Below are 25,037 nucleotides of genomic sequence, written 5' to 3'. Positions count from 1 at the left end.
ATGGGTACTTGACAAAGGAATGTAGGGTGTGTGTATAGAGGTCAAAGGTTTCCCACCTGCTTAGCATGGTCACGGTGCTGTGGTTGCTAATGAGTCTGCAATAAAATAGTTTTGAGCGGAGCTTAAATTAAGCATTTACCGCCCAGAGAGTTGAAGCTGCAATGTTTCTGTGGACTCAATTTTTTTCTCGGATCATGAGCTTACTAAAGTATTGTTCCCCTCTGGGGAACTGTTTGGACCAATGACAAGATCACACTAAAAAAATGATTTACTACATTATGTTTAGAATTGAGGATTTAATTATGGAGGTTAATGAACTTGGAGAGAAATGTTTGACAAAAAAAGTGAAGGTCCGCTCAGACATATCAAACTATTCCCATGATCTTTATTACCAGATGCTTTTTAAGTTTTTTTCAAGCACTTAAAGATTTTTTCTGTCGGTGTTAGCTCAAATTAATCAAATGAAGTGCTCAGATAAAAATTGAAACTTGAACATCTAGCCCGCTCCATCTGCAGAGGAAGATCTTGTGGACCTTATAGTGAAATCTTTTTCAGCTGCTGTTTCCAAAGTCAAGAATAAACTTTCATTCTCAACAAACGATGAAGTTCAAGGGGATACATCTTACCAAAAAATACCTGCATCAATAATTTCCGTCATATTTGAGACAATTCCAAGAAGAACGTGTCCAGATTGGCTTATGTAAAGTGTGTTTTATTAGGGAGTGAAAACCGTAAATGTTTCTACCCTGTAGAAAGAAATCCAAGAGAGCATTCCAATCTCAACCCTAATCCAAGACTCATCTGCTTATCCTCAAGGTTGAGTCAGTTCAACATGGGAAAACTTTCCAAAGCAAGGTAGGGAGCGCCTTCTCCCACAGAGCTCTTCTTCACATTCTGCTGGTCAAAAATGTGTTTGAAAAAAAATCAAGAGAGAAAGAAAAAGATGTGCCATTATGATGGTTGATTAAGATATCCAGTGTCTTCACGAAGGACAAAAATTGCTCTCCGCCTTTTTCTTGCCTGAAGGGCCAAATTAACTAATCTAATCTTCTAATCATCTAATCTTCAAACACTGTTTATTTTCTCAGCTCACGGCCGCCAATCAGGGTTGGTTGACTCCATTCTGCTATAATACGACTGGGTTTAAAATATTTAGTTAACATTGTCGGAGCAGAGTGATTGCCTTAATTGCCGAGGTTGTGGGATAAGTATGAATCACAGTTACGAGGAGCGTGAGTTAGCCCAGTGTAAGCTCTGTCTCATTGTCTAGCACTGACAGCACCGGCCCATCCCTGTCAGCCTCGGGGCCAGCAACACACAAGACGACCTGCCAGGACTTATGTGAACCCCAAACACTACGGGTCTGTTGGTCCCATAGAAACCAAACTCCCGGAGTAAATAGACTGGAGGTGATGTTTGACATAAGCAGTGAGAACCCCGGTTTAGGGAAGATTTGGTATTTGGAGATCTGTTTTGCGTGTTTCCTATGTGCTTCCTTTCCGTGAAAGCCTGAGCGGTGGATGTGGATGTGTGAGGCTTTAGACAGAGGAGACAGGGTTAGGTAATGGCTGGATGTAAAACAATATAGAGCAAAGCCTGGGAGAGAAACCTTATTGTACTTGGCTTCAACAGCAAGGTTGATGGTGGAGAGCTGCACTGCGGTTGCAAACCATTGCACAATTGATTCACAGCTAATACTTTGAGGAGGAGAAGTCTCAAAACATTCACACTGTGATTATCAGATCAGACACTGATGTCAGAAGGAAACGTCAGCCCCTTGTTTCAGTAATCCACCTTAACTTTGAAAAAGAAACATCGCTCCATTAGTCAAACACAATTCATTTACACACTATTCCCACTTATAGTTCTTCAGTAAAAAACAAACTTTCCTAAGTGGTAGCAGAGATTTTTGGTCTTTCTGCTAAGGAAACTGTAAATCCAGTTAGTTCCAATCATCATTGCGCTCAGGAAGAATCTATTGCCATCGTGCCACTGCATCCGTTCACACCCGAGGTTCCTAAACATTGATGTGATGCAGCTCTGCCAACACTGTCAGCTCACGTTCCTTAAAGACGTATGTGTAATAGAAATGTACAAGATGTGTTCACTATCTGGCAAACAGTAGACTATACTGTTAGATTGTATTATGTTGTCACACAGCAGAGCGTTGTTTGGGATAAAGTTTGCATAGATGCTGCTCCGAGCATTGCATCGCTCCTAAAGCTGTCAGTCCCTCACGCTATTAAGACAGCTGCTCTTAGTGGGTATTGTTCAGCGGGGAGGAATGGGGACCTGACAGGCCTAAAGGGTCTTTCACTGCAACGTATAGGCCTGAATAGGACCTGCCAATGTCATCCTCCACCCATGGCATTTTTATGGCATAACTGACATACACACAACGCACTCTCGTCAGCCCCTCAGTGGTCCTAGTCAGGCTCCCTTTATTCCCAAACTGTATGTCAGTTGGTATTTTCCCATAGACTTAAATTGGAGGAGATCTTTTCCAGGCAGCAACACTTTATCTTGGAACAACTCAAGCAAACACTCACATGGAAACACACACTCTGAGAGCGATGGGCACACAAATAAAGACAGATGGGCAGGGAGAATCTCCTTCCCTCCGTCTCTCACACAGGTGCAAACATGCTTTGACACACACACACTCACACCTTCTCACACACACACACTACTCAGACAAAAGACCCTTGATTACTCAGCAAATGGATGCACTACTGATCACAGGCCAGCCCTTTTACAAACTGGCCTATTATGCGGTCTCAGTGTGGGGTGGAAGTGTTGCAGGGGCCCAAGGCAGTGTGGTTGTGGAAGGCTGAAGGAGCGAGTGTGTGTGTGTGTGTGTGTGTGTGTGTGTGTGCGCGCGCACGGCTGAGAAGTGCTCCCATGCTGCGCTGCCTAACGAGAGGGCAGGTCAGCCATTAAATGGGCACTAATGCGGGAAATTGGAGGCCATTAGGCCCTTCTTTGTTGTTGTGCCTCTGTGTGGCTAGTTAGACTCTTGAAAAAGGAAAGGACTATTAGCCCCCACGTGAAGACAGAGGGTGAATATAGGGGCCATTTAGCTCAGCATGGAGCAGGACGGACTGCTGCTGGAGGCGGCTGCAGATTGTAAGGCAGTGTGCACGTGAATGTGATGTACATCTGAGCTTGGTGTTAATGTGTCAAAGGCTTTATACGATCACTTTTCAATTTGCTTGTGTAAATTTGCAGGCTCGTAGGACAGTAGGGCAACATATCAACTTATCAGGCATTTTGTTTTCTACTGGGCATAGATGAACAACTTCAACTAGCTTTATGCTACTTTTAACACACTTTTTTTTAATTTGTCCTTGAGAATTCTTTTGCCATCTACCATCCAGATAATAAAAAAAGAGATCATAGAAACAATTATGAGTACAGACAAAAAGGTGGACATAATAATAGTAATTAAAAAAAAAGTATGCAATCCCACACATTTGATTAAAGATGGTATATTATTCAATCTAACTGCTGAACATTTTTGTTTTCCTGTACTTCATAAAAAAGATGTACATTTTTATGTTACTCTATGCATTCACTACATTGTATCCGTATGATTGTTCTCATACTTTAAATACTGTATACATGTGCTGTATTACAAGCTGTATTGATATGGAGATACACTCTGCTCTGCTGGTGTTTACTTTGCCGTCTACTGTAAATCCTTTGCTTAACATTAACCTTCGCTCCACTGCTAATAGCTTCATAAGGGATCCTTGCTTGCAATGAAGCAAGGCGGTTCTCACAGCTCTTTAATTGCGGTGGTCGAATAATCAGACTATATTTTATCACCCACTGACAGAACATCGTAGACTCTGCCTGCACTGGGAATTGCATAATTTGAGAAAAACATCAGAGGGCTAAATTATGAAATAGATAGACAGCTTGACTGATATGGAAAAATGTCAAACAAGCACGTTAAGGCTGCTTGACGGCAATGGTATCTGTCCACTGGAAATCGGGGCTCACCGAATATTTAATGTGTCTTTGATAGCCCTGCAGGAATGATGAATATTCTGTGTGACTTGATCTCAATTAGCCAAGTCCCCTTGAGTCCGGCCTGGGATTTAACAAGCAGCAGGCTGATTTCTTTCCATTCCTCTGTCCACCTCATCTTTCCATCCCCCCCCCCCCCCCCCCCCCCCCCCCCCCATATTTTCTGCCTTATCTGTCTCTTTACTTGTCTCACTCTCTCTCGTCCTTGGTACTCTGTCTGTAAGGCAAACTGCTAATTAAAAATACAGCAGCTTTGAAACATAGCCTTCTTTGGGAGTAGCTGAAATCCAGAGTTTAGTTGGGGTCATTTGAGACCGAGTTAAGAGGGCTAGGGGGCTCACAGGGGGCTAAAGTGCTGTGGCTAATTGGCTGCAATAAAGGAATTAAATTAGCCTGATATAATCTCTGCAGTGGGCGCCTCATCGTCCTTTCCCTTTCCTCTTCCCACTCACCCGCACCCTCGCTTCATCACCCCACATAGTTTCATGGCATTCCCAGGGTGCTCCCCAATACACACTGACCAGTGTTGACCTTAAACTCCTCACACACTTCATACATCCTCCACCCACCAGCATGATCTCTCTCTCCCACTCACACGTTCTTTGTTTGCCCTCTGTATTTTATGGATCTCTCACCCTTTGCTCTGTGTAATTTGCAAGCACTGTGTTTCCGCAGAATTTAAACTCCTGGCTAATTATTGCTGAAGAAGTATCATGAAATCTGAAGTGGTAACATTGTGAAATGTTTTTTTGACCTTTTTAAAATAAATACCTTCCTGTTCTTCTTTGATCATATTGTTTTTGTCACAGAGAAGTTTTGTTTTCCATATATCTTATTTCACAAGCCATTTAATAATAATAATAATAATTTTTTTAAAGATTATTTTCAGGGGCTTTTCACTTTATTAGATAGTGACAGTGGATAGACAGGAAATGGGAAGAGAGAGAGGGAATGACATGCAACAATGGGCCACAGGAACCGAGGCGGCTGCAAAGAACTCTACTAGGTGAGCTAGAGGTCGTTTTGAATTTTAAGCTTTTTTGGCCCCATGTTGCAAGTTTTATTTGTGACATTGAGTCTTGTTTTTCTTCAGATTGAAAATAAATAATATGTGGTGAAAACATGCCACTTAGAAGCATTTTAAAAAGAGGAGCTGATTGCATATAGAAGAAAAAAAATAGCACAGATTTCTTGTGTCTGTATGGAGATAATTTACAGTAATTTGTACAGCAATTAAACAGATTGTGGCAACAACTATTAACAGACAAATAATTTGCTTGTTGAAAAGGATTAATTGAGCAGTTAATGGTAATGCCATTTATATAAAGCCATAATTGCATTAAAAGAGAACGCCAAACACAAAACAATGAGATGAGCACTGCATCTATCATCTCAATCCCTCAAATGCCCTCAATTACCTCTCATTTACTGTAATTTGGAAATTCCTGCCTTTATCATACCAGCATCTGGATCAACAAACACAAAATAAAAAGCTGTATTGTTCTAATTTATAAAAGGCTAAATAAACAGTTGCCATGCAACAGATTTATTGGTTGATATGTAACAGAAAGCAAAATATACAGTGGTTACCAAGTGAACATAAATATTTCTGTAATTTCACATCACTCTATGTTTTGGTTCAACAGTTATTATGGAGGCCTTTTAGGTGAAAAAAAAAAAGTTAAATTCTTCAGTTGTTGTGGGAGAAACAGTCATTATCAGCAATGGGCGATCATTTCTTCATCGTAAAATTCCATAGTCGTTGATTCACATCTTCTTCATTGGTGTGGTCCGACATCAGTCTAACAAGAGGCACTGGAGTCACCTGTCATGTTTTTGAATCACTTCTCTCTGACAAAATATAAACACAGAATTAATCTGGCCACAAAATGATTGTTTGTGATGTCTGCGCTCAAGAAGAAATCCCAGACATTAAAGGATAACATCAGTGTTGGGTTTTTTGCCACTTTGAGCCAATTGTTGAAAGGTTGCCCCTTTGTAACTTTTGTCCGACTACTGTCTGTTTACAGTCAGCAGTTATCCTTGTACAGTATTTAAAAAATATAGTATTTATACAAAACATATGATGAGATTATAACATATGATGCATTTTGCTGATAATACTTATGTACCTTTACTTGTAATGTAGCTTTTTTAATTGTATATTGCTTACACACTAGATTACATTGCTTGCTACTTTGTGTGTGTGTGTGTGTGTGTGTGTGTGTGTGTGTGTGTGTGTGTGTGTGTGTGTGTGTGTGTGTGTGTGTGTGTGTGTGTGTGTGTGTGTGTGTGTGTGTGTGTTGGTGAGGGGCATAAAAGAGGATGCTTACACAGGAGGTATCAAGCTGTTCAAGAACAGTTTATGAAATCATTTGCAAAAATAAGTCACAGTGAACATAAACTACTTTAAACTTTCTCTCTCTCAGAGGACACAAAATAGTTTTTCATTTCTTTTAAAGGGGTTTTAAAAGTTAATGTGATTACTTTTTGGGGGCGCTCATAGGATTAAATGTAAACTGCTCATGTGTGGACTCCCCTTGGTGTTTGTTTAAAAGCAGAACCCCTGCTGCTCTGCTGCTGGTCCCCTGCTCGCAGGCGGTGGGGTATGGGGTTTTGTTTTTGGCGGTGGAGGTGATAGCAGTGGGGAGGCTGACATTTGCAGAGAGCTGTGGAAAAATGGCAGCAAAATCTTTGTCAGTGCCTGTGACCGCCCCAGACCTCACAAAAAGACAGATCATTTATAGTTGATGAGAAAGTTGATGACAGTAGTGTCTCAGTGTGGATAGTTAGATATCTAATGTGGTCTGATATGCTACAACACATACAATTAGCCGTCCCTTTTCAAGTTTCTCTTTTTTCTTCACTTGTGCCTTTATATTTGGGGTAGTAAGCAGCCAGCAGCTAAAACAAATCCAGCATGTGGATTTGGATCGAAAGTGGCAGAGATCAGTTGCTCGAGTGTGTCTTTAGAACAAATCGAGGCTGTGACCAACATCACTCAATTACCAGGCTTATCGCAAGTACGATGCGCTTAACCGCAACTCCAAGCTCTGTTGCTTGAATTTTCTCTCTAATTAGCCGAGGGAAGGCCGCCTCTGTGCTGCTACGAGACTGAGGTCAATTGATAAAAGCTGTGAACCACTCAAAGAAACAAATTAGCCAACTTTTCCAAAACACACTGAGACATTGCTCTGAGGCCCTGTGTTTCCTACTGTATAGGATGTCGAGAAACAGCAACACTCAATAAACAAATACGTTTGCTGTCAGATTCTGCAGTTGTAGGTCAAAACAGCTGCGAGACTCGACTTTTTGTCATTGTAGATAGCAGTGATGCACATTACAGGAAGTGTTGAAAAGCTTTAGGTAAGCTTAGCTTTATCCAGCTAATTCAATTACTTTTGTTTTAAAGGTATCAGTTCACACTTCTTTTTACTACTCACCTGGGGGGGGCGGTTATAGCCGACCACTGACTCACTAATGCAGCTTGAAGCAGTTAACTTGATTGAAAGCAGACCAAACATTTTAAGGTGTCGTGTAAGCAAAATGTAGACTGTGTTAACATTATTTATAATTTATTAATTATAAAATCTACAATTTTGTAGATTCTTATGCATTCTCATACATTGTTTTGATATTAACACAGATGAAATGTTGAATCACAGGAAGCTCGGAGCAAACTTGTCTTTAAAGTGCACCTGGTGCACTCAGCATGTGTCTGTGTGTTTTGTGTGTGAATGGTAGCAGTAGCTTTTGTTTGCTCTGAAGGTGTGTGAGCTGATTGCTTGGCTGAAATAAACTACAGCTCAGCTTTTGTGTTTCCTCTGAAGGGCAGAAACCCTGAATCCTGCTGGTTGCAAAGAGCAGGCGTGAGGAATGTGTATGTGTGTGTGTGTGTGTGTGTTTGTGTGTGTGTGTGTGTGTGTGTGTGTGTGTGTGTGTGTGTGTGTGTGTGTGTGTGTGTGTGTGTGTGTGTGTGTGTGTGTGTGTGTGTGTGTTTCCGCAGGGACCCTCCTGGAAAGGCATCGCTGGTATTTCAGCAACGGAGAGCATTTTACTCTGGGTGTTCATTCTGAATGTGTCTTTTGAAAAAATGAAACAAGTGATGGACCGGTTTTAACTAAATACTCCACTCTATTTTTATCTCCCTTTTTAACTTTTTTCATGGTACCATGAAATAACCTCACCGGTTGCTTGTGACAGACATGTTTCATGTCAATGTGGTCCGGTTTAATTTTTTTTCACCTCTAAACAAAAGGCTGTAGCTGCTGCTTCAGTATAAAGGCATGATGCTGGGAATTTTAATACAATCTCTACCACCATGTCAGACTTTTTATGTTGATGGAGAGGAGGAGGAGGAGTGAATTTATCCAACATGCTTTTGTTCTTTTGACTTAACAAAGGTTTTTCCACAAAAAAAATTAAAATTTGAAATAAACTGACATTCATACTTAAATATATTTGGGGTTTATGGCAAACCCAACCAGGTCTTACTTTGTGCATGCAATTCAATGATTTAATGATTGTTTGCTTTATGATAATCACTGAAGGGCGCACATATGTATCATCCAACATATCAGCATGTGCTGAATCTGATGCAAATACGTTAAATTACATTAAAATGAATAAACAGCAACAGAAAATAATTATTTTTGCAGGAAAAGGTTGAGAGCAGAGTCTCTTGTGTCACTGGGGTATTTTATCGTGACTGACAGCATATGGCTATCTTTAAATTGTTTTGAATGATAGGGAGTTATGAATGGAAAACTCTACATGAATAGATAACACTGAGATGTCTGAATGACTTGTTTATAACGCCGCAGGAAACCTGATAAGCCCACACTAGACAAATTGCATACTGGCTTACAAATCTTCAATTCTTTTTAATGATGTGATGATGATGTAATTTAATTTAACAGTCTGTGCTCATGAAACACTTGGAATTGTGCCAACAATAACATTGTTTCCCATTGTTTTCTTTTCCATGTGTAAGAAGTGTTGTGTGAACAAGCTTACATCACGCCCAGTCTCAGTGAGTTTAGATAAAGTGCTTCTCACTTATCCCCATTATCTGAGCTACTACCTTATAAAGCATGATACCGTCAAACAAAATGGGGCCTTCTTCCCCACACCTTCACAGCCAACTTGTATGCCATCTCTTTTTTCAATAACCAACATGCCTCCCAGGACAACATCATTATTCTCACCGAGGCAGTGTAGTCCCGTAGGCTAGAATTCCGCCTGTATTCATTTAGTTAGGGTGTGAAACCATCTTTGTAGTGTAACAGAAACGTGGTTGCAGGTCCAAGACCATGCACTGATCCTCCACCAACTGAACTCTACAGTGATCCCTGATACCTGCAGGTGGGCACAGAGATAGCTTTCACAAAGTGTGCTCTGAAGGTGTGTTATGCACTTTCATCCCTCACCCTCTTCATATCTCAACAGATTTGTGCGCACACAATTGTTGTTATTAGTGGGTTCCAGGGTTTTTCCAGGGGAGTCAGGGAGGAAAGCTCTGCTTCCTGAACAATATGAGTCATGCACTGGTGTAAATCTAGCTAAAGACAACAATGCAAACCTCAGATCTGTCACTTTAAGGAAAGGAAAGGGAAAAATCCAGTCGGGTGAGACACAGAAGTAAAGGAGATCATTTTATGTAATCTGAAAGTACTCAAGGTAAAGCACCGCTTATTTTCACAGAAAATAAAATGGAAATAGCATCATCTTACAGTCTTGTGTAATTAAAAGTCTTGTTTTTTTGCATTCTGATGCTAGAAACCAACAGTAAACGCTGCAGTCCTGCAGGAAAGACACCAAGCCAAGTCACCACTGATAAGGCACAGACCTGTTAATGTGTGCATGTGTGCATGTGTGTGTGTGTGTGTGTGTGTGTGTGTGTGTGTGTGGGTACTGTATGTATATATTGTAAATGTATTTAATATGTTAATCATTGTATTTTAGGATGCCTATTGTCAGCTGCTGGAAATTAGCCATAGAGGCGAAAGCTGCTCTTTTTACTGTACAGTTAATTAAGGGGAACTGTCCATGTCATTATAAACTAATAAACTAAACTAAACTAATTAGGTCCTTGGAGTGGAGAAAAGGAGCCTCGGGGGCCCCAAACAGACACACACATCCAGAAAAAAAAACACACTGAATAAACAAACTCACACCAGTGAGAAGCCTGGCTGATGGATGCTGAGGGCAGTGAGCGCTGCTCCATTATGATGGGCAGATGATGAAAAGAGCTGTGTGAGGAGGTGGTGCAGAACAATACAGACAGATGAACCAACCAGGGGACTCCAGTTGGACCTAGATATTTCCATTTGCACACACACAAACAGTATAGTATGTAACCACACACAGTAGAGCCACAAACTGTATCAGAAGTGGTGTTGTTAATAATGCATGAATGCCTCTCTGGTAGTGGTGAAAGATCGGTGGCTCGGACGGCAAACCTTAATGAAGTTAGGCATGTCTGCCTCGTTCCGCCACCAGAGAGTCATGAATAAACATCAGCCGAATAATTAAACTTTGCACTGGCAACTGTACTCATCAGTAAACAAGCGGCAGCGAGGGGTCTCTCGCACATGCTCACAGTATTTGCAGGGAAGGGAGAAATGTTAATACCAGGCCTTCACTTTATGTTTAGTACAGTTTAGACTCTGGAGAGCAGGCGAGGACCTTGAGGAAACAAGCTAGAGAAAGGTAAAGGGAGTGAAAAGTAGAGTGTGTGAGTAAGAGACAGAAACAGGACAACTTAAGAGAGGTAGAAAATGTATGAGGTGTTTGACCTCATTATCAGAGAACTTTCTCACCTTCCCTGATTATCTTATTTACTAATGGCATTGCATCAAGTCAGTTTTTAGTTTTCTTAAAGCAAACAAAAGATCCTAGAAATAAAAATTACTGTATTATGTAATGGCAACAGTCCATTTCTGAATGGCCGTCAGATGTCCATTAAAATTAAATATTAGTATAAATACTTTAACTATGGTTATAAAGTAGTGCACATGGTACAGTGAATAAAACATGAGGTAACCATAGCAGTACTTCTGCTAGATGCTATAATGCTAAATTATTAGGTAACTGTCACAAGTGAGATTTAAAACACTATGACTACAAATGAACTCAAAAGTTGAAAGTATGATAGCGAACAATGGACTTATTTCCACAGCTGAGGTCATTATTTTAACATCTCAGGACATCATGAAACCTTATCACACACCTGTAGGGTGCTTACTGACAAAATGGATTTTTTATCTACACTCAATTTCAAACTTGAATGCGGATTCAATGAAAAATGGTCATCAGTTATCAACTATTTAATTAGTTTGTTGTAGATAACTGGAATAAATACTGTTGCCTATTTGTTCTACACTAAATGTAACCTTTTTGCATCCTTTTTGTATTTTCTTCACAGCCTGTAACTGCAACCTTCATGCCCGAAGGTGTCGTTTCAACATGGAGCTGTACAAGCTGTCGGGAAGGAAGAGTGGAGGAGTCTGCCTCAACTGTCGCCACAACACGGCTGGACGCCACTGCCACTACTGCAAGGAGGGGTACTACAGAGACCTGTCCAAACCTATCTCCCACAGGAAAGCCTGCAAAGGTACAGTGCCACTTTTTTTCTGGCAAGGGAAACATTTAAATGTACATGTTGAACAACAACCAAATATCTTATTTCATTCGAAAAACATTTTTTTAATATTGCTCTTTGAAATTTCATTACACACTTACATACTTACATATTCAACACCAGCTACTACTGAATGAGATTTTTTAAACCGTTTTAGATTAATCACAGGAAGTTGGGGGGAGTTTTTTCATTCCTCAGCCTGTCTCGCACTCATCTCGCTCTGTCAGCAGAGATGAGTTGGGGGTCTGTTGGGGTGTGTGGAGGTCGTGGTGGTATGGGGCGGGTCGGGTCGGGTCTGGGTGTTCCCTCATCGACAGTTGAGTTATTTGGCTTCGTTCGGGGGGACGGGGGGGGACGGGGGGGGATGGAGGTGAGGTGAGGGGATGACAGGCCAAGCAAAACAAACAGAGCCGAGGTGTGAAGTGATCCGCAGTGCAGGTCAAAGATGAATGAACCTAGGTAGATCGGTGGAAGGGCGCAGGACGGAGAGAAAGGAGGGGGGGGGCAAAACTGGTTAAGGGCTGGCAAGAGGGTGAAAGATGGAAGAAAAGGTAAGGCGAAAAGGAAGAGAGGAGGACAAGAGGAACACACCCCCACGCAGGTGTGTAGATGTATCGCCTGCCATCAGCCCTCACCGTAGCTAATAAGGGTCAAAGAAAGAAAGGAGGAGGAGAAAGAGGAGGAAGGAGGGTGATTGAAAAGAGAGAGGGTATATTTTCCCACCTCTTCTATAGCTGCAGGGAAAGATAACAGGAGCTGAATCCCTGTGCAAACAAGCCCAGAGACACCTCAGAATCGCTCCGTATAGATACAGCTTGCACTCACGCACACACACACACACACACACACACACACACACACACACACACACACACACACACAGAAATACACGCATACCTGTTTGAGGGTTTCAGAATACTCACTTCCAAAGGGGAAATATTAGCTGCCCGCTGACAGTTTAAGCCTGTGTTTTCTCACATCATTCACCATGTAGTAAATAAATAAACTGAACAATCAGTCAGTGTGACAGAAGGCATGTCTGAAGAGTAAAACTTCTGCAAAAGAATCTGATGTTCAGACAAGACAACGATAAGTAAAGATGCATTTGAATAAGTCTTGACTTATATAGTTGATACAGTTGTGTATTTTTCACCTTTCCTCTTTGCAGACATTGCATTTGCACAATGACACCCTTCATGTTGCTGTAAAAAAATCAGTAATCAAACGATTGCAAATTAACATCACACATGCATTCGGCCTCATTAAATTCCTCACATCCATGTGACCATGTCAATCACATTTGAATCTATGCATGAACACAAATTCATAACAAAGCTCTCTGACTAATGCATCCATTCTATTCTCCCCTCCAGCCGCTCATGAGCAATATTTCTAAACTGACATTAACACCTTCCGTGGCTTTGGGCCCATTCTCCTGTTCAGCAGGAATGCAAACATACATTCATCACGACAGGACATTGTGTATCATTAACCCCTATCCTCCGCTGTGTCTACCACGTTGGCCAATTGTGGAGATTTTTTTTGTTGTTTTTACATCCCTTTTCATGTGTCGGAGACTTGATTCTTTCAGCGTCCCATAACACACTTTCATGGGGTTAGATGCCTCAAGTTCCTGCTGTACATTTTACCCCAGAATTCTTAAACATGTTTACTTGCACTTGCAGATGAAATATACAGTTTAAAATATACAGAAAACAAAATAATATTAAATAATAAAATAATGTAGAGCATAAAAGCATAATAGCTATTACTAATGATGAAGGCCTATACAGCAAATGTTTTTATCCTTTTCTTCTATTCACGTCTGGTACATACCTTAATCCTTTTTGAATTAGTAATTGACTGTATTATTTATCATTACGTCACAATTTCTCTCATGCCTTACACATTTTAGAACTTTGCATTTTCAATCAGATGCAAATGATTAATCCAGCATATTTCCGATGATTACAGGATGCTTTTAATTACTTTTTTATTGCTTACACTGGTGACTTTCTCAGTTTGCCTGCCACTGACATGAGAGCCCTTGGAAGCAAGCAGTCAAAATGTGGGTCACCAGAAGAGAACAAATGTAGAGCCAAATTAAAGCAGAGCAAAAACCTCAGTTCCTGTAATGATGAAATGTTCTTACCATAACTAGATAACAGCCTCCGTGCATGAGAAATCTGTTTCCACTGATGGAATTACATGTCATTTAGCTAATGCTTTTATCAAAATGACTTACAATTTCTATATATATTAGAAGCCTCACACCTCTGGGGTTAAGTGGCTTGCTCAGGGACGTATTTATTTATTGCAGTGGGAATTGAACCCAGATCTCCCATTCCAAAGGTATGTGTCATATCCAATGCGCCATCACCTCCCACGAAAATGACTGCATTGATGTTCGGAAACTTTGGTTAAGTTAGTCATGAGGGGAAATTTAAAACAGCAAGTCCAAAGCAGTAAAAAATGCACCTGGTATGGACCTCTGGCATCTGGAGTAAACTGTTCACATATAGTTCATGTGCAAGTGAATATGTTGGGCTGGATCTGTATTTTATGTTTGTGTAAAACGTTTTGATAACTAGGGCTACTGATTTGGAGCCTCAGCCTTCTTCATGTTCATCTGTCCTCTATAGATGGATTTTGTCTCTATGCAGGCTGGTGCTCTCATATTTCATGACTCTGGTGCTCTTGCAAAGGGAAACCTGCTGCTAATGTGATGTGTACATGCAACTTTCTTTTACCATAATTACACTTTCATTGTGTATTTCATATCAGAAATATCTCTATCTGTATAACTTTCTTTTCAGAGTCACAACTTTTCTTGTGTTTCTCAACTATCTAAAAGCTCTCTGTGCTTGGCTTCTCGATTGTCAACATTTGCTGTTATTGTTTGAATACATCTTTGCTTTTTGGACAAAATGTGGAATCTAAAGACTGCCCCTTGGGCCCTGAGAACATTACAATGGTCTTTTTTTTTAAAGAGCAAAATAAATAACAGCAAAATTAATTAATTAATTAATTGAAAAAGTAACGGATAGGTCAATTATTTGTATTAGTTACAACTGTAATTATTGTTCTGGCCATCATTAATGTCATTGTCAGGACTCATGATACATCATATAAGCATAATTTAACTTATAGCCCAAAAAACAGAATCAGTGTGCTTTGTTATGGCTCCTTGGAATAATACAAAAATTAATATAATCTATAACAGTATTATTGTTACAAGATAATGATACTCCCATTAGATTATAGCAGGAGTCATGTCATATACTCATTACATCAGAGTCTCCACTCTAGTAAATATTAAATCTCACTTTTGACTCCTTCACTCTACTGCCTCTCACCAAACTAAAATATAAACACATTTCATCATTATTTATAAAAATGTCATCTTACCAAAACGGTTTTGTTCAATTTAATCCATGAAATTTGCCAGAGTTTAAATGTGTCTCACCTCCCCCAGCTCTGTGTCATCATAAGCAAACACTGTCTAAGTTTTACTGAGATATTCAGTTACATCAAAACAGACTTACAATAAAGGATCTCTGGTAATTACCCCAACCTGCCAAATGATACGAAGCATGAACTATTTCTTTTGCCAGTTAAAACATTTTTGCAAGCTATATTTGGAAAGTTACAGATAGACTTTAATTGCCATTGCAATATATGCTCTCTCTCTTCCCTCTCTCTCTCTCTCTCTCTCTCTCTCTCTCTCTCTCTCTCTCTGTTAAAAAACTTAAAGTTACCACACAGCTTTGTCACTACGTCAAACACCTATGTGTGCTGTCAAAAGTCTTGCCCTGCCAAATTCTCTTACCACATCATAACTCAAGATAATTCAATGGAACTCAAACCGCGGAACTAATTTCTGTCGGCTCCTCAAGCAGCGTGAATGGTTCACTGAAGTGACAGCAATTAAGAGGTTTGGATATTTATTGAACTCACGTAGAGAGAGCCTTTTTGCTGTGCGGCTCTTGGAAGAGAATGGGCACTGTAAGGAGCGCGGGGCAGGCCGAGGAACACAAGATTTTGCATTTATATGCGTAATACAATCCTCCCTGAAAGCAGCTCATTTCCATAGGAGACTATTACAAGTAAAAGAGAGCAGCGGCTTATCCACCACAGAGCAAGCTGTGCCATGTAGCTACATTTACATGTCGAAATGTATAACTTCACCCCCCCCCCATTGAGTAAGAGTGTAAACACGGCATACATTTCAAGCAGCTCTTGTTTGTATCTAACGGTTTGAAGCCTTTGAATAAAACACACTGAAGTGTATTTGACAAAGAAATGCATGAACTGAAAAAGGTGATGGTGTGATTTGAGAAGAGCAAGAGATGCAGCCCTCTGGGTGGTCTTTCAACACTTCTGACATATAACTGAGACAACAAATGTCACTCAGTGATAGCTTTATGTGGATGTTTAATCAGCTGTCTAATATCCCTGTTTGGCACCCTGGCATTGATTTTTAAAGTCTTAACTTTATTTTAAAAGGTAAACATTTGTGACTTAAAGAACCCATCTTAATGCAGAGCCTACAACATATTGAGCAACTATGATAACTACACGAGTGGTCTTTGCCAAATAATGAGCCTTGCTCTTGAGTAGTCCCCATCAGAGGCCATCTAAACTTAATAAAATCAAGCTTGAGTTGGCGTTGGTTCTGTGACTGTTGGATTGAATAATTGCATTGGTCAGCAGCATGATGGGGAACATATTTTACATACAGAGGGAAATTAGGCTTTGATTGAGGGATGGTCTATTTCAATCAGAATAACATGCTAAAAAACTACTTCCCTCTCTTAAGCATATGTCTTCCATTGACAAAGTAGGTTTTTTAATAACCACATATAAAATGTTTTTCTGCTTGTGATTTGAAAAATATTGTTTTTCATGACTTCACTTTTAGCTCTGGATTTCCATCGGATGTGTGTGATATTGCCGTGTTTTCAATTAGAACAATGCACATGTGCAGTGTTGTGCATCAAACACGGTTCACAAAAAGAATTGCTCGCGTCCAACATTTTTGGGCTCGCTCTGCGGCCTTAAGAATGACTGTTCAGGGCCATTGCAGCCTATTATTCTGATCATTTAATCACTACAACAACACAACAAGCAAGACACACCCTCTATTAGATAAACACGTCATTTAGAGAGTTGTTTATGTATAGTGCAACAACCCAATAATGCTTACTATTTCCGCTCTCCAAAGATGCTTGTGGAGGAGCAGAAACCTGATTATAATAGAACACAGTCTCGGGTAGCTTGGCTTCACACCAGCGCCAACAAATTATTCTTATTGGCACAGAACACACAAACCAAATGGGGGAGAGTTCAAACTTCAAACACCAGCTTTATGGTAAACTATTGGCAGAGTTCAAATTCTCACATTGTGCAATCTCAGACCGAGGCCTGACTGCCTGCCTTTGAAAAAGCCTTCCACTCTCCCCATTAACGAAGCACATTTTTCATTCTTTTATATGCAGCCCTCAGCGCCAAGACCTTCTTTTAGCATTACAAATTCTGTCTTCATTTATAAACATGACAGTTATACAGGGCAAATCCCTAAGATTTAGTTCTATGTTGTTAAGGAACGACCACAGATTCCCTTAAATACACACACCTACACTTTTCATCATAAACTTCTGTCAGTTCTCCCCGCTGGAAGTGTTGAGACAGAAAGGGCCTCTTGCTCTCTTGTCCCCATATCTCCCTGAGCCATCTGTAGTAGCCATGAAGCAGTGCACACAGCCACTTAACCGTTAAGTGGACACACACTTAAACGTGAAACTCTTACTCACACCTCCTGAGTAAGCCTGTCCTTTGGCCAACAGGTGGGTCATCCAGCCAGAGTCAGACAATTTATCATCCAACAAGACAGCAGCTCAGTCAGTCAGCCGTCAAGGACAAAATGGGGTAGAGGAGCAGAGGGAGGCAAAGTGTTTCCCACATGCAGCCCATGTGCTGTGCAACTTGATTTACTGGCAAGCTTGAGGCTCTGAGCTGTGGTTACCAGGAGGACGCTCTTAAAAATATAACCTGAGCTCTCTGAAGCTCCAACCAAAAACGCACTTTGCCCTTCTTTGCCTCAAACTCCTCTGACATACTTCTAAATTTACAGGCCTGAAGACGTGCTGCACCGGTCTCCACGCTAGTTTGTTAGGCTTCCTGAGGCTGTGTGTGTGTGTGTTTGTTGTGTGTGTGTGTGTGTGTGTGGTGTGTGTGCGCGTGCACGCTTGTGGATTTTGTTCCTTCTCCCACTGAGCTAGACACAACTAAGCAATGAAAGCGGTGACAGATTGGTCTGATAAAGGTACTAATACACACACATTTAAGGAGGCTTCTCTGAAGTCTGATAAGAAGGGTGAACAGCACACAAGTACTCTCTCTCTCTCTCACACATACACACTCATACACACACACACACACGCACGCACGCACACACACACACACACACACGCTGAGAAGAGATAAGAGCAGCAACAGAAGCTGAATCACAGGAAACAGGCAATAGAGATAAAAGTGATGATAGAGGAGAGAGGAGGTAGAATGCTGAAATCTCAAATGTATGTACTTCACTTATAGAATTGTCTTGTAGTACTTCAGTGGACAAAACAACAACTATGTCGTTTCCAAAAGTTTGAGGTCAATCATAAAGAGCACAGATTTGGTATCACATTGCCACTTTACAGCAGTCTTTTTCCCTGTGGCCTGCCGTGATTTGGATCTCCCAGAGAGCATGTCCCTCTCATACGGCCTGGATGAATAACAACCGTATCAACGCTCTAGGTCAAAGTAAATATGAAGAACAAATCATATTATAACTGACACTTTAGCTTTGTTAAGCATAAAATTCAAACAGAAACAATCTATTCCTACGGTCAGATTACATTATTTAATGTATTGAATTAATTACACAAGACAAACCTGCGGTTTTGATTGTATGCATAATAGCGTCACTATTAATTTAAGCTTGTTTTTATACATTTATATATACTTTCATTTTAAAGCAATGGGCCAAAATGAAGAGATTGTTTTGAAGCTGTATTTTTGTGGGCTGAACAGTCTTTGCGGTGAAAAACAAAACAGACCAAACCACTAAATACCCCTACAAACCTCAAGGTACATAATTCAGCTTTGCCTTTGATGGCCTTTCAGAGTGACAAGTGACACTACACAGGGGAAAAAAATCTTTAGGGAGGGGCAGAGAAAGAGCAGAGCCGAACCCTGAGGCTAAGCGTCAACCTCACTGGTTTTCCACGGGAAATAAACTGAAAATCCAACAATCATGTGGTGAAAAATGTAGTGGTGAGAGTTTGGTGACAAACAGAGTTTTAGGCTTTTTAGGTTTTTCACTTAAAGAAATGGGAATGGTGATTGATTATCAAGACTGTTCTGGTCTGGATTAGACTGTCAGGGTTTACTGTACGGACTATTAATTCAACCACTTCTTCTCAACAGAGCCACTACTATTCATATCCAAAAATAGATGAAAAGAAACAACTCTCAGACAACTATTATTCAACACCAATTTCAAACTTGACATGGGTTTGGCTGTGAAATGAATTAAGAGCTTGGATTGGGGAAAGCAATTGGAAGATGATTACATTCCTGAAGCATGTGTGTTCGATAGACCCCCCAGTTTGGGAGGAAGTGTGACAGACGTTTTGGGCTCGGGTTCAAAGCCTGGCATTAATCAGAAACAGACAATCAGGATTATCCTCCATTATTTTATCATTTGGTAAGCATGCACAACCCTTTTTCTTTACCTCACACATACAGCTGCAGTCCCACTGAGTGTTCATACACTGGCACACACAACAAGGCCTAACAGCCAAACTCACACATTTGTGATTGGAGATCATGCTGATACTGCATCTTGGCTGCTTTTGATTAAGGTAGATGTGATCGTTACATGCTAATTCGCTCATTAGCAAACCACAACAAAATGTCAAAAAAATGTCTGAGGCGGATGTGTTGCTCATTTAGTCGTAATGCCACATTCGCTTCAAAATGAGCGCCGTGGTAAGTTCTGTCTCTCTGCGCACGCCTCCACCTATCTCTCACCACTCTATTGTTGTTGCCTCCACTGCTGTGTACCCACCTGCACTCTCTCTATAGGTAGTACGTGTTTGTATCTCCTCACATGTGTGTGTGTGTTTGTGTGTGACCACTCACTGTGCCTCTCTTTCTTCCTCTGTTTCCTCACAGCATGTGATTGCCATCCCGTGGGTGCTGCTGGCAAAACCTGTAACCAAACCACAGGACAATGTCCCTGTAAAGACGGCGTGACTGGTATCACGTGCAACCGCTGTGCTAAAGGCTACCAGCAGAGCCGCTCGCCCATTGCCCCCTGCATAAGTACGTGGAACCCAGTCTTTATCATGTCTGCCTCACTTTAGGACTAAGGGAGGGACACACCAGATTGATGACACACACATGTGTATGTTCAAAATCACACCCAGTCAACACATAATACAGTATGCTACACAAAAAACCACACACTGTAAAAGCAGACTTTTCATTGTCTGACTGTCGGTTTTCTGACCAGTAAATCCGCTAGCCTAAATAAACACACCATTACACTGAGCCTCACGGTTATGGTCTCGGCTTGTTGGTCTCTCCATAAATCTGGGTAAAGATACAAAGTTGTTAACACCAGCATCTCCAAGCCCCAAAGTGTCTTAGATAGCTTGGGAAGATTTAGGTTGAATTACAAAATCAATCTTGTTCTTAGCATCTATATGACCATTTAATAGCTAAAATATATCCTTGTATTAAAGTCAAAATTAAGAAATAATCTAGCATCGCCTCAGGGAAGGCCCGCAGTTGAAGATTTAAAGCTGCATTGAATAATAGCCCCATGTCTTGGCTCCTTTGTCTCATTCTGAAAACATGTTAATTGGTGCTCTTGTCATTGTATGGAATGCTTATGAATACATCTCTACATGGATTTACATGGCTGAGGTCCATCAATGAAATACATGAAATCAATTTATTAGATATCATTGATTCCTGGAAAATTTCAAGTAAGAGCTGATTTGTCAAACATGCAGTGATCACTGTGAGATGGAAATAAAGTCCCTCCCTACAGTATGTAATCAGTTTAATCTTTACCAGACCACTGTTACAGCGATAGCGCTTACCAAGTTCCATTTTAATACAGAGTCATGTTATATCTTTGACTTAGTGAACACCTTCCAGCGTTGTAAGCCATAAATCTGCATGAGTCAATTATGAGAAACAGGCTCATTATTTAAACTCGTGGTGGCTGAATACTGATGGAAGATTGCTGATCAACAATATCAGCGGAGGGAACTAACTATTGTTTTGGAAGCAATTATTTTTGTTGTCATTATATAGATAGGCCTCATTATGTCAAGACAGCAACAATTAGGTGTGCACAACATTCCACATATTATGATTTATGGTGACATAAATGTTGTGTACAATCAGAAAGTAGGAAGCAAATGTGTTCAATCCCAGCTGAGGAAATCCGATTTTACTCGATCAAAAGACTTGATTCTTTCTTTCTTCCCTCATACACACAAAGTCCTTACGTTTGCACAGCTGAAACCACCACCGTTATGCACCTCTTTCTTTGCATGTATCTTTGATACATCTCTGTGGTTTTGTCTTCTGTACTGACTTTTTGATGAGCCCCTTCTGTCCCTGCTGCCCACAATAACAAAAAGGCATTATGTGTGTTTTATATTTTCTGTTGCCGTCCTGCTCCTTTGGAGATAAGAGGGCCGTTCTTCATGCATGGTTTCTCTGAGTGTCAACTTTCTACCCACTTGTGGATATAGTATGAGGGAGGGCTGAGAGAATCAAGTCTTTGGACTATTATACAGCTCCGTTGTAGTTTTTCCACAGCAGAAGGGTACAGGGGAGGAGGATGAAACAGAGAAAGCAGGTAGATGTTGGTACATTCTTAAAGTTTTTAAAATTAATTTTTGGAGAATTCATGTCTTTATTAGGCAGATAAGAGCAGAGACATTAAACAAAATTATGGGGCAGAAAGATGCAACACAGCCAGGGATGTTGCAGTACATGGTCGGTACCATACCAATTTTGTAAATTATATTTTGAACATCCAAAATCTGACTGGTTTTTGAAACACAGGAATAATGTGTATTGGTCAGATATGGCTTGAAAAAAACAAATATGTATTGAGGAAGATTGGAAAGGACAAGATATAATAAATCTTTAATAAAAGAGTGTTAGCGGAAAAACACTTTCTGACTGAACTTCACAAAAGCTTTATTTATGTACACATTTCACACTTTGACCGTCTGATATAACTTTGTGTGAATAAAGAAAATAAAAAAGCACCACTTGTTAGTAATTTAGCAAATTTGCAATCTACTATCAACCATAACAAGAGCTTTGAGTAACTTATGTTCCTTATAATGGTATAATTCTTTACATTATTTAGCCTTAACCCTTAATTATCAAATGTGCATATTGACACACTGTAACATCATGCATGCACACAAAGGCATAAAATACATGTATGTATGTATGTATGTATGTATGTATGTATGAATGTGTATAATAATAATAAAACTGATCTTTCTTTGCATCTATGTCATGTTTTCTCTGGGAGTAGAGATTCCAGTTGTACCTCCTACAACCCCATCCAGCAGTACAGAGGAACCATCAGGTGAGTACAGCAGAGAGTCAAACAAACATTTACTTTATCTTTTTTTTTTATTCATCTATATGCTGCTGCACATCCATATAAGCACATCTGGCCTGGAGGAAGATGTAGAAAATATTGTGGAAGTATGTATAAACGGTTATGGGATTTTCTTCAACAGTCCCACGCATCATCACAATATTTTTCCACCAATGTAAAAAATAAACAAACCGCCAGATAAATTGGATCCCTGTTGCCTTCCCCCTCCTTATTAAAGCTTCATGAATATTAAATCCATTAGCAGCAACCCTGGGATGTGCCTCCTTTAATCTCTCACACTTTCACAATTAATCAGTCTAACTGCAGCACAGTGGGGTGTTGGTCTAGCATGGGGGCCTGACAGTTTGTTTGATTTGATGATATTTCGTCTCTCCAAACTCCCTCTCCGTCCAATGCAGTGAAGTGAGGGAAGGACTGATTGAGGTGCACAGGAATTTGTAATTCAGTGTTGGATTCAATAACACTTTTTTTCATTCGTTCACCATATAATTCATGGTTGAAATGATACCACAGGGGATTTTATTGTCCTATTTTTAAGGACTGGTTATGACATCAGGATTAGCTGTGGTACATCAAATACTAAAACTGGATGATACGACCGAAAAACTATATAACAATAAATAGTCAGAATGGGTTCAGCAATGGTAAATGTAACTATTATTGTGGTAAAACATAAGTGTTTTAATATATATATATATATATATATATATATATATATATATATATATATCAGTGCATTATCAGTGCATTATTAGTGCATTATCTCTAATGTTGGCTCACTTCTGATTAGTTTGAACACTTAGAGATTCTGGAATGTGAGTTCATTTATTGTATGAATTGGTTGGATGCTGGCTAATGTAAGTGGTCGCTGAGGCTCTTTTCAGTTGAATTATATGCAATCTTTTCAATGAAAATTGTGATATGAGTAAACTTGGAACAGTAAGTAATATGTAATGCGGCATAATTCCTACGTATGTGAAGTACCCAAAACTTCTTGTGCTTCATAAACAAAAACAGACATATATGTACAAACCCTCTTGGAATAGGAATAGATAATACGTAGAATGGAATAGGTTCCGCATTTTGTTATATTGCTGCATGGTGGAAAAAGTTGGGTCATCTGGCTCGCAGCATGTTTGCTCTGTCTCACCCATGAAGTTTCTGGAGGCCTCAATAAAGAGTATAAAGTATAAAGTACTGTAAGTGGATAAGAGGCTCTTGTGGCTGTTATTGGGCCCTAATGTTCCCTGGACAGCTTTGATTGACAACGCAGTCAGGATACTGCTGGTGCCCAACCCTCCTCCACTTCTTTCTTTTCTATTTAGTCTCTTTTCTCTCTCCTCCAGCTCCTTCGTCTCCCTCTGTTTCACGCTTTGTCTCCACATAACACTGTGGGTGGTGCCGAGCTAGAATATCTGGAGTTTCTCTGGGCCCCCTTGTCAGGAAACTGCCAGCTTTTAGGGTGTAGGGAATTTTCCTCACCTTATTGAGGGATTACTGGATAAGTGTGATATGGACCCTTATTACTTCATCAACTTAAATAAATGCAAAGTTGATCACCATTTTTACTTTTTGGTTTATGTACATAAACATTGACAAGTAAAAAAGGCATTTTGGATATTTGTGTTTTATATGGATGAAAACCATACCCTTACCTTTCCCTCCAATTTACTGTTATCATGTGAAATATTTGCCTTTGGCTACACCCTGTTTTAAGTATAAACAGCTTTTTGTAACCCAACGAATTAAGCCATGTCATTGAACTAATGTAAACACAACCTGAAGGAGAGTATGTAATGACTCGGACCATGTAGCTATGAATATAATCTAATCACGAAAGAGAGTTCTGGGAGGTTCCCTCTCATATGTATAATGGGCAGCCCAGAGAAGTTGAAATCAAGCAGATTGCAAGGTGGAGAACCTTGATGGACATCGTGCATTGACCACGTCAGAATAATGTAGTGCTTAAGGCCCAGAGGATGCATACATTAACCTCTGAACCTCGTCAGAAGGTTGCAGAGCAAACACACGCCATGCTCAGCCTGATATTCAAACAGGTATGATATCACCTAATATGGGATTGCAAACAGATGTGGTCATATTATCTAACTATAATTTCCACCCTATAGTACCTGCTGCACAGTAAAGATTAAAATTATAATATTATTTTATTTAGTTATATATTTATTTTATTATAACAACTACATTTTATATTATATATTTATATAAATTATAATTAATAATAATTATAATAGCAGTGGTAAAGTAGTTATGGGTGGTGTAGAATACATTTACTCACGAGAATAGAGACGAAAAAAGGCTGATGAAGTCAAAAGCAAGAGGGGGAAATCCAAAAAGAAGAAGAAAAATGAAAAACATAAAGGCAAAGAGAAAGGAGAATGAGCAGATGGAGGTAGAGGAGGAAACAGTATGGAGGGGAAAAGATGCAGAAAAAAAATGGAAACTTGTAGGATCAATTAAGACATGTAAAAAGTTCATTTTTAAATAATATAGGCTACATGTACATATACGTGGAAGAATTGTCCACACGCGTGTGCATGTGTGTGTGTATGTATGTGTGATACCAGGGGGTATTGGGCTGACAGCTGTGAGGCAGGTGTCTTGTTGCGCCTCAGTTGTAGGAACGGG

The 25,037-nt window shown here is 40.0% G+C and overlaps 1 protein-coding gene across 3 annotated transcripts in view; it reads left to right on the top strand.

The window, feature by feature from the left end:
- ntn1a (netrin 1a) overlaps positions 1 to 25,037 on the top strand; it is a 58,006-nt gene that overhangs the window by 22,151 nt on the left and 10,818 nt on the right. For 2 of the 3 annotated variants that reach the window (XM_032534112.1, XM_032534119.1), the window contains exons 3-5: positions 11,459 to 11,647; positions 19,898 to 20,047; positions 22,299 to 22,352. In XM_032534112.1, the coding sequence (XP_032390003.1) occupies positions 11,459 to 11,647; positions 19,898 to 20,047; positions 22,299 to 22,352 (393 nt within the window). The remainder of the gene's footprint in view (positions 1 to 11,458; positions 11,648 to 19,897; positions 20,048 to 22,298; positions 22,353 to 25,037) is intronic. The other variant, XM_032534129.1, reaches the window with a different exon arrangement.

Source organism: Etheostoma spectabile, chromosome 2 (genome assembly GCF_008692095.1).
Source record: "Etheostoma spectabile isolate EspeVRDwgs_2016 chromosome 2, UIUC_Espe_1.0, whole genome shotgun sequence".
Taxonomy (NCBI): Eukaryota; Metazoa; Chordata; class Actinopteri; order Perciformes; family Percidae; genus Etheostoma; species Etheostoma spectabile.
This window is presented reverse-complemented; position numbering and strand designations above follow the sequence as displayed.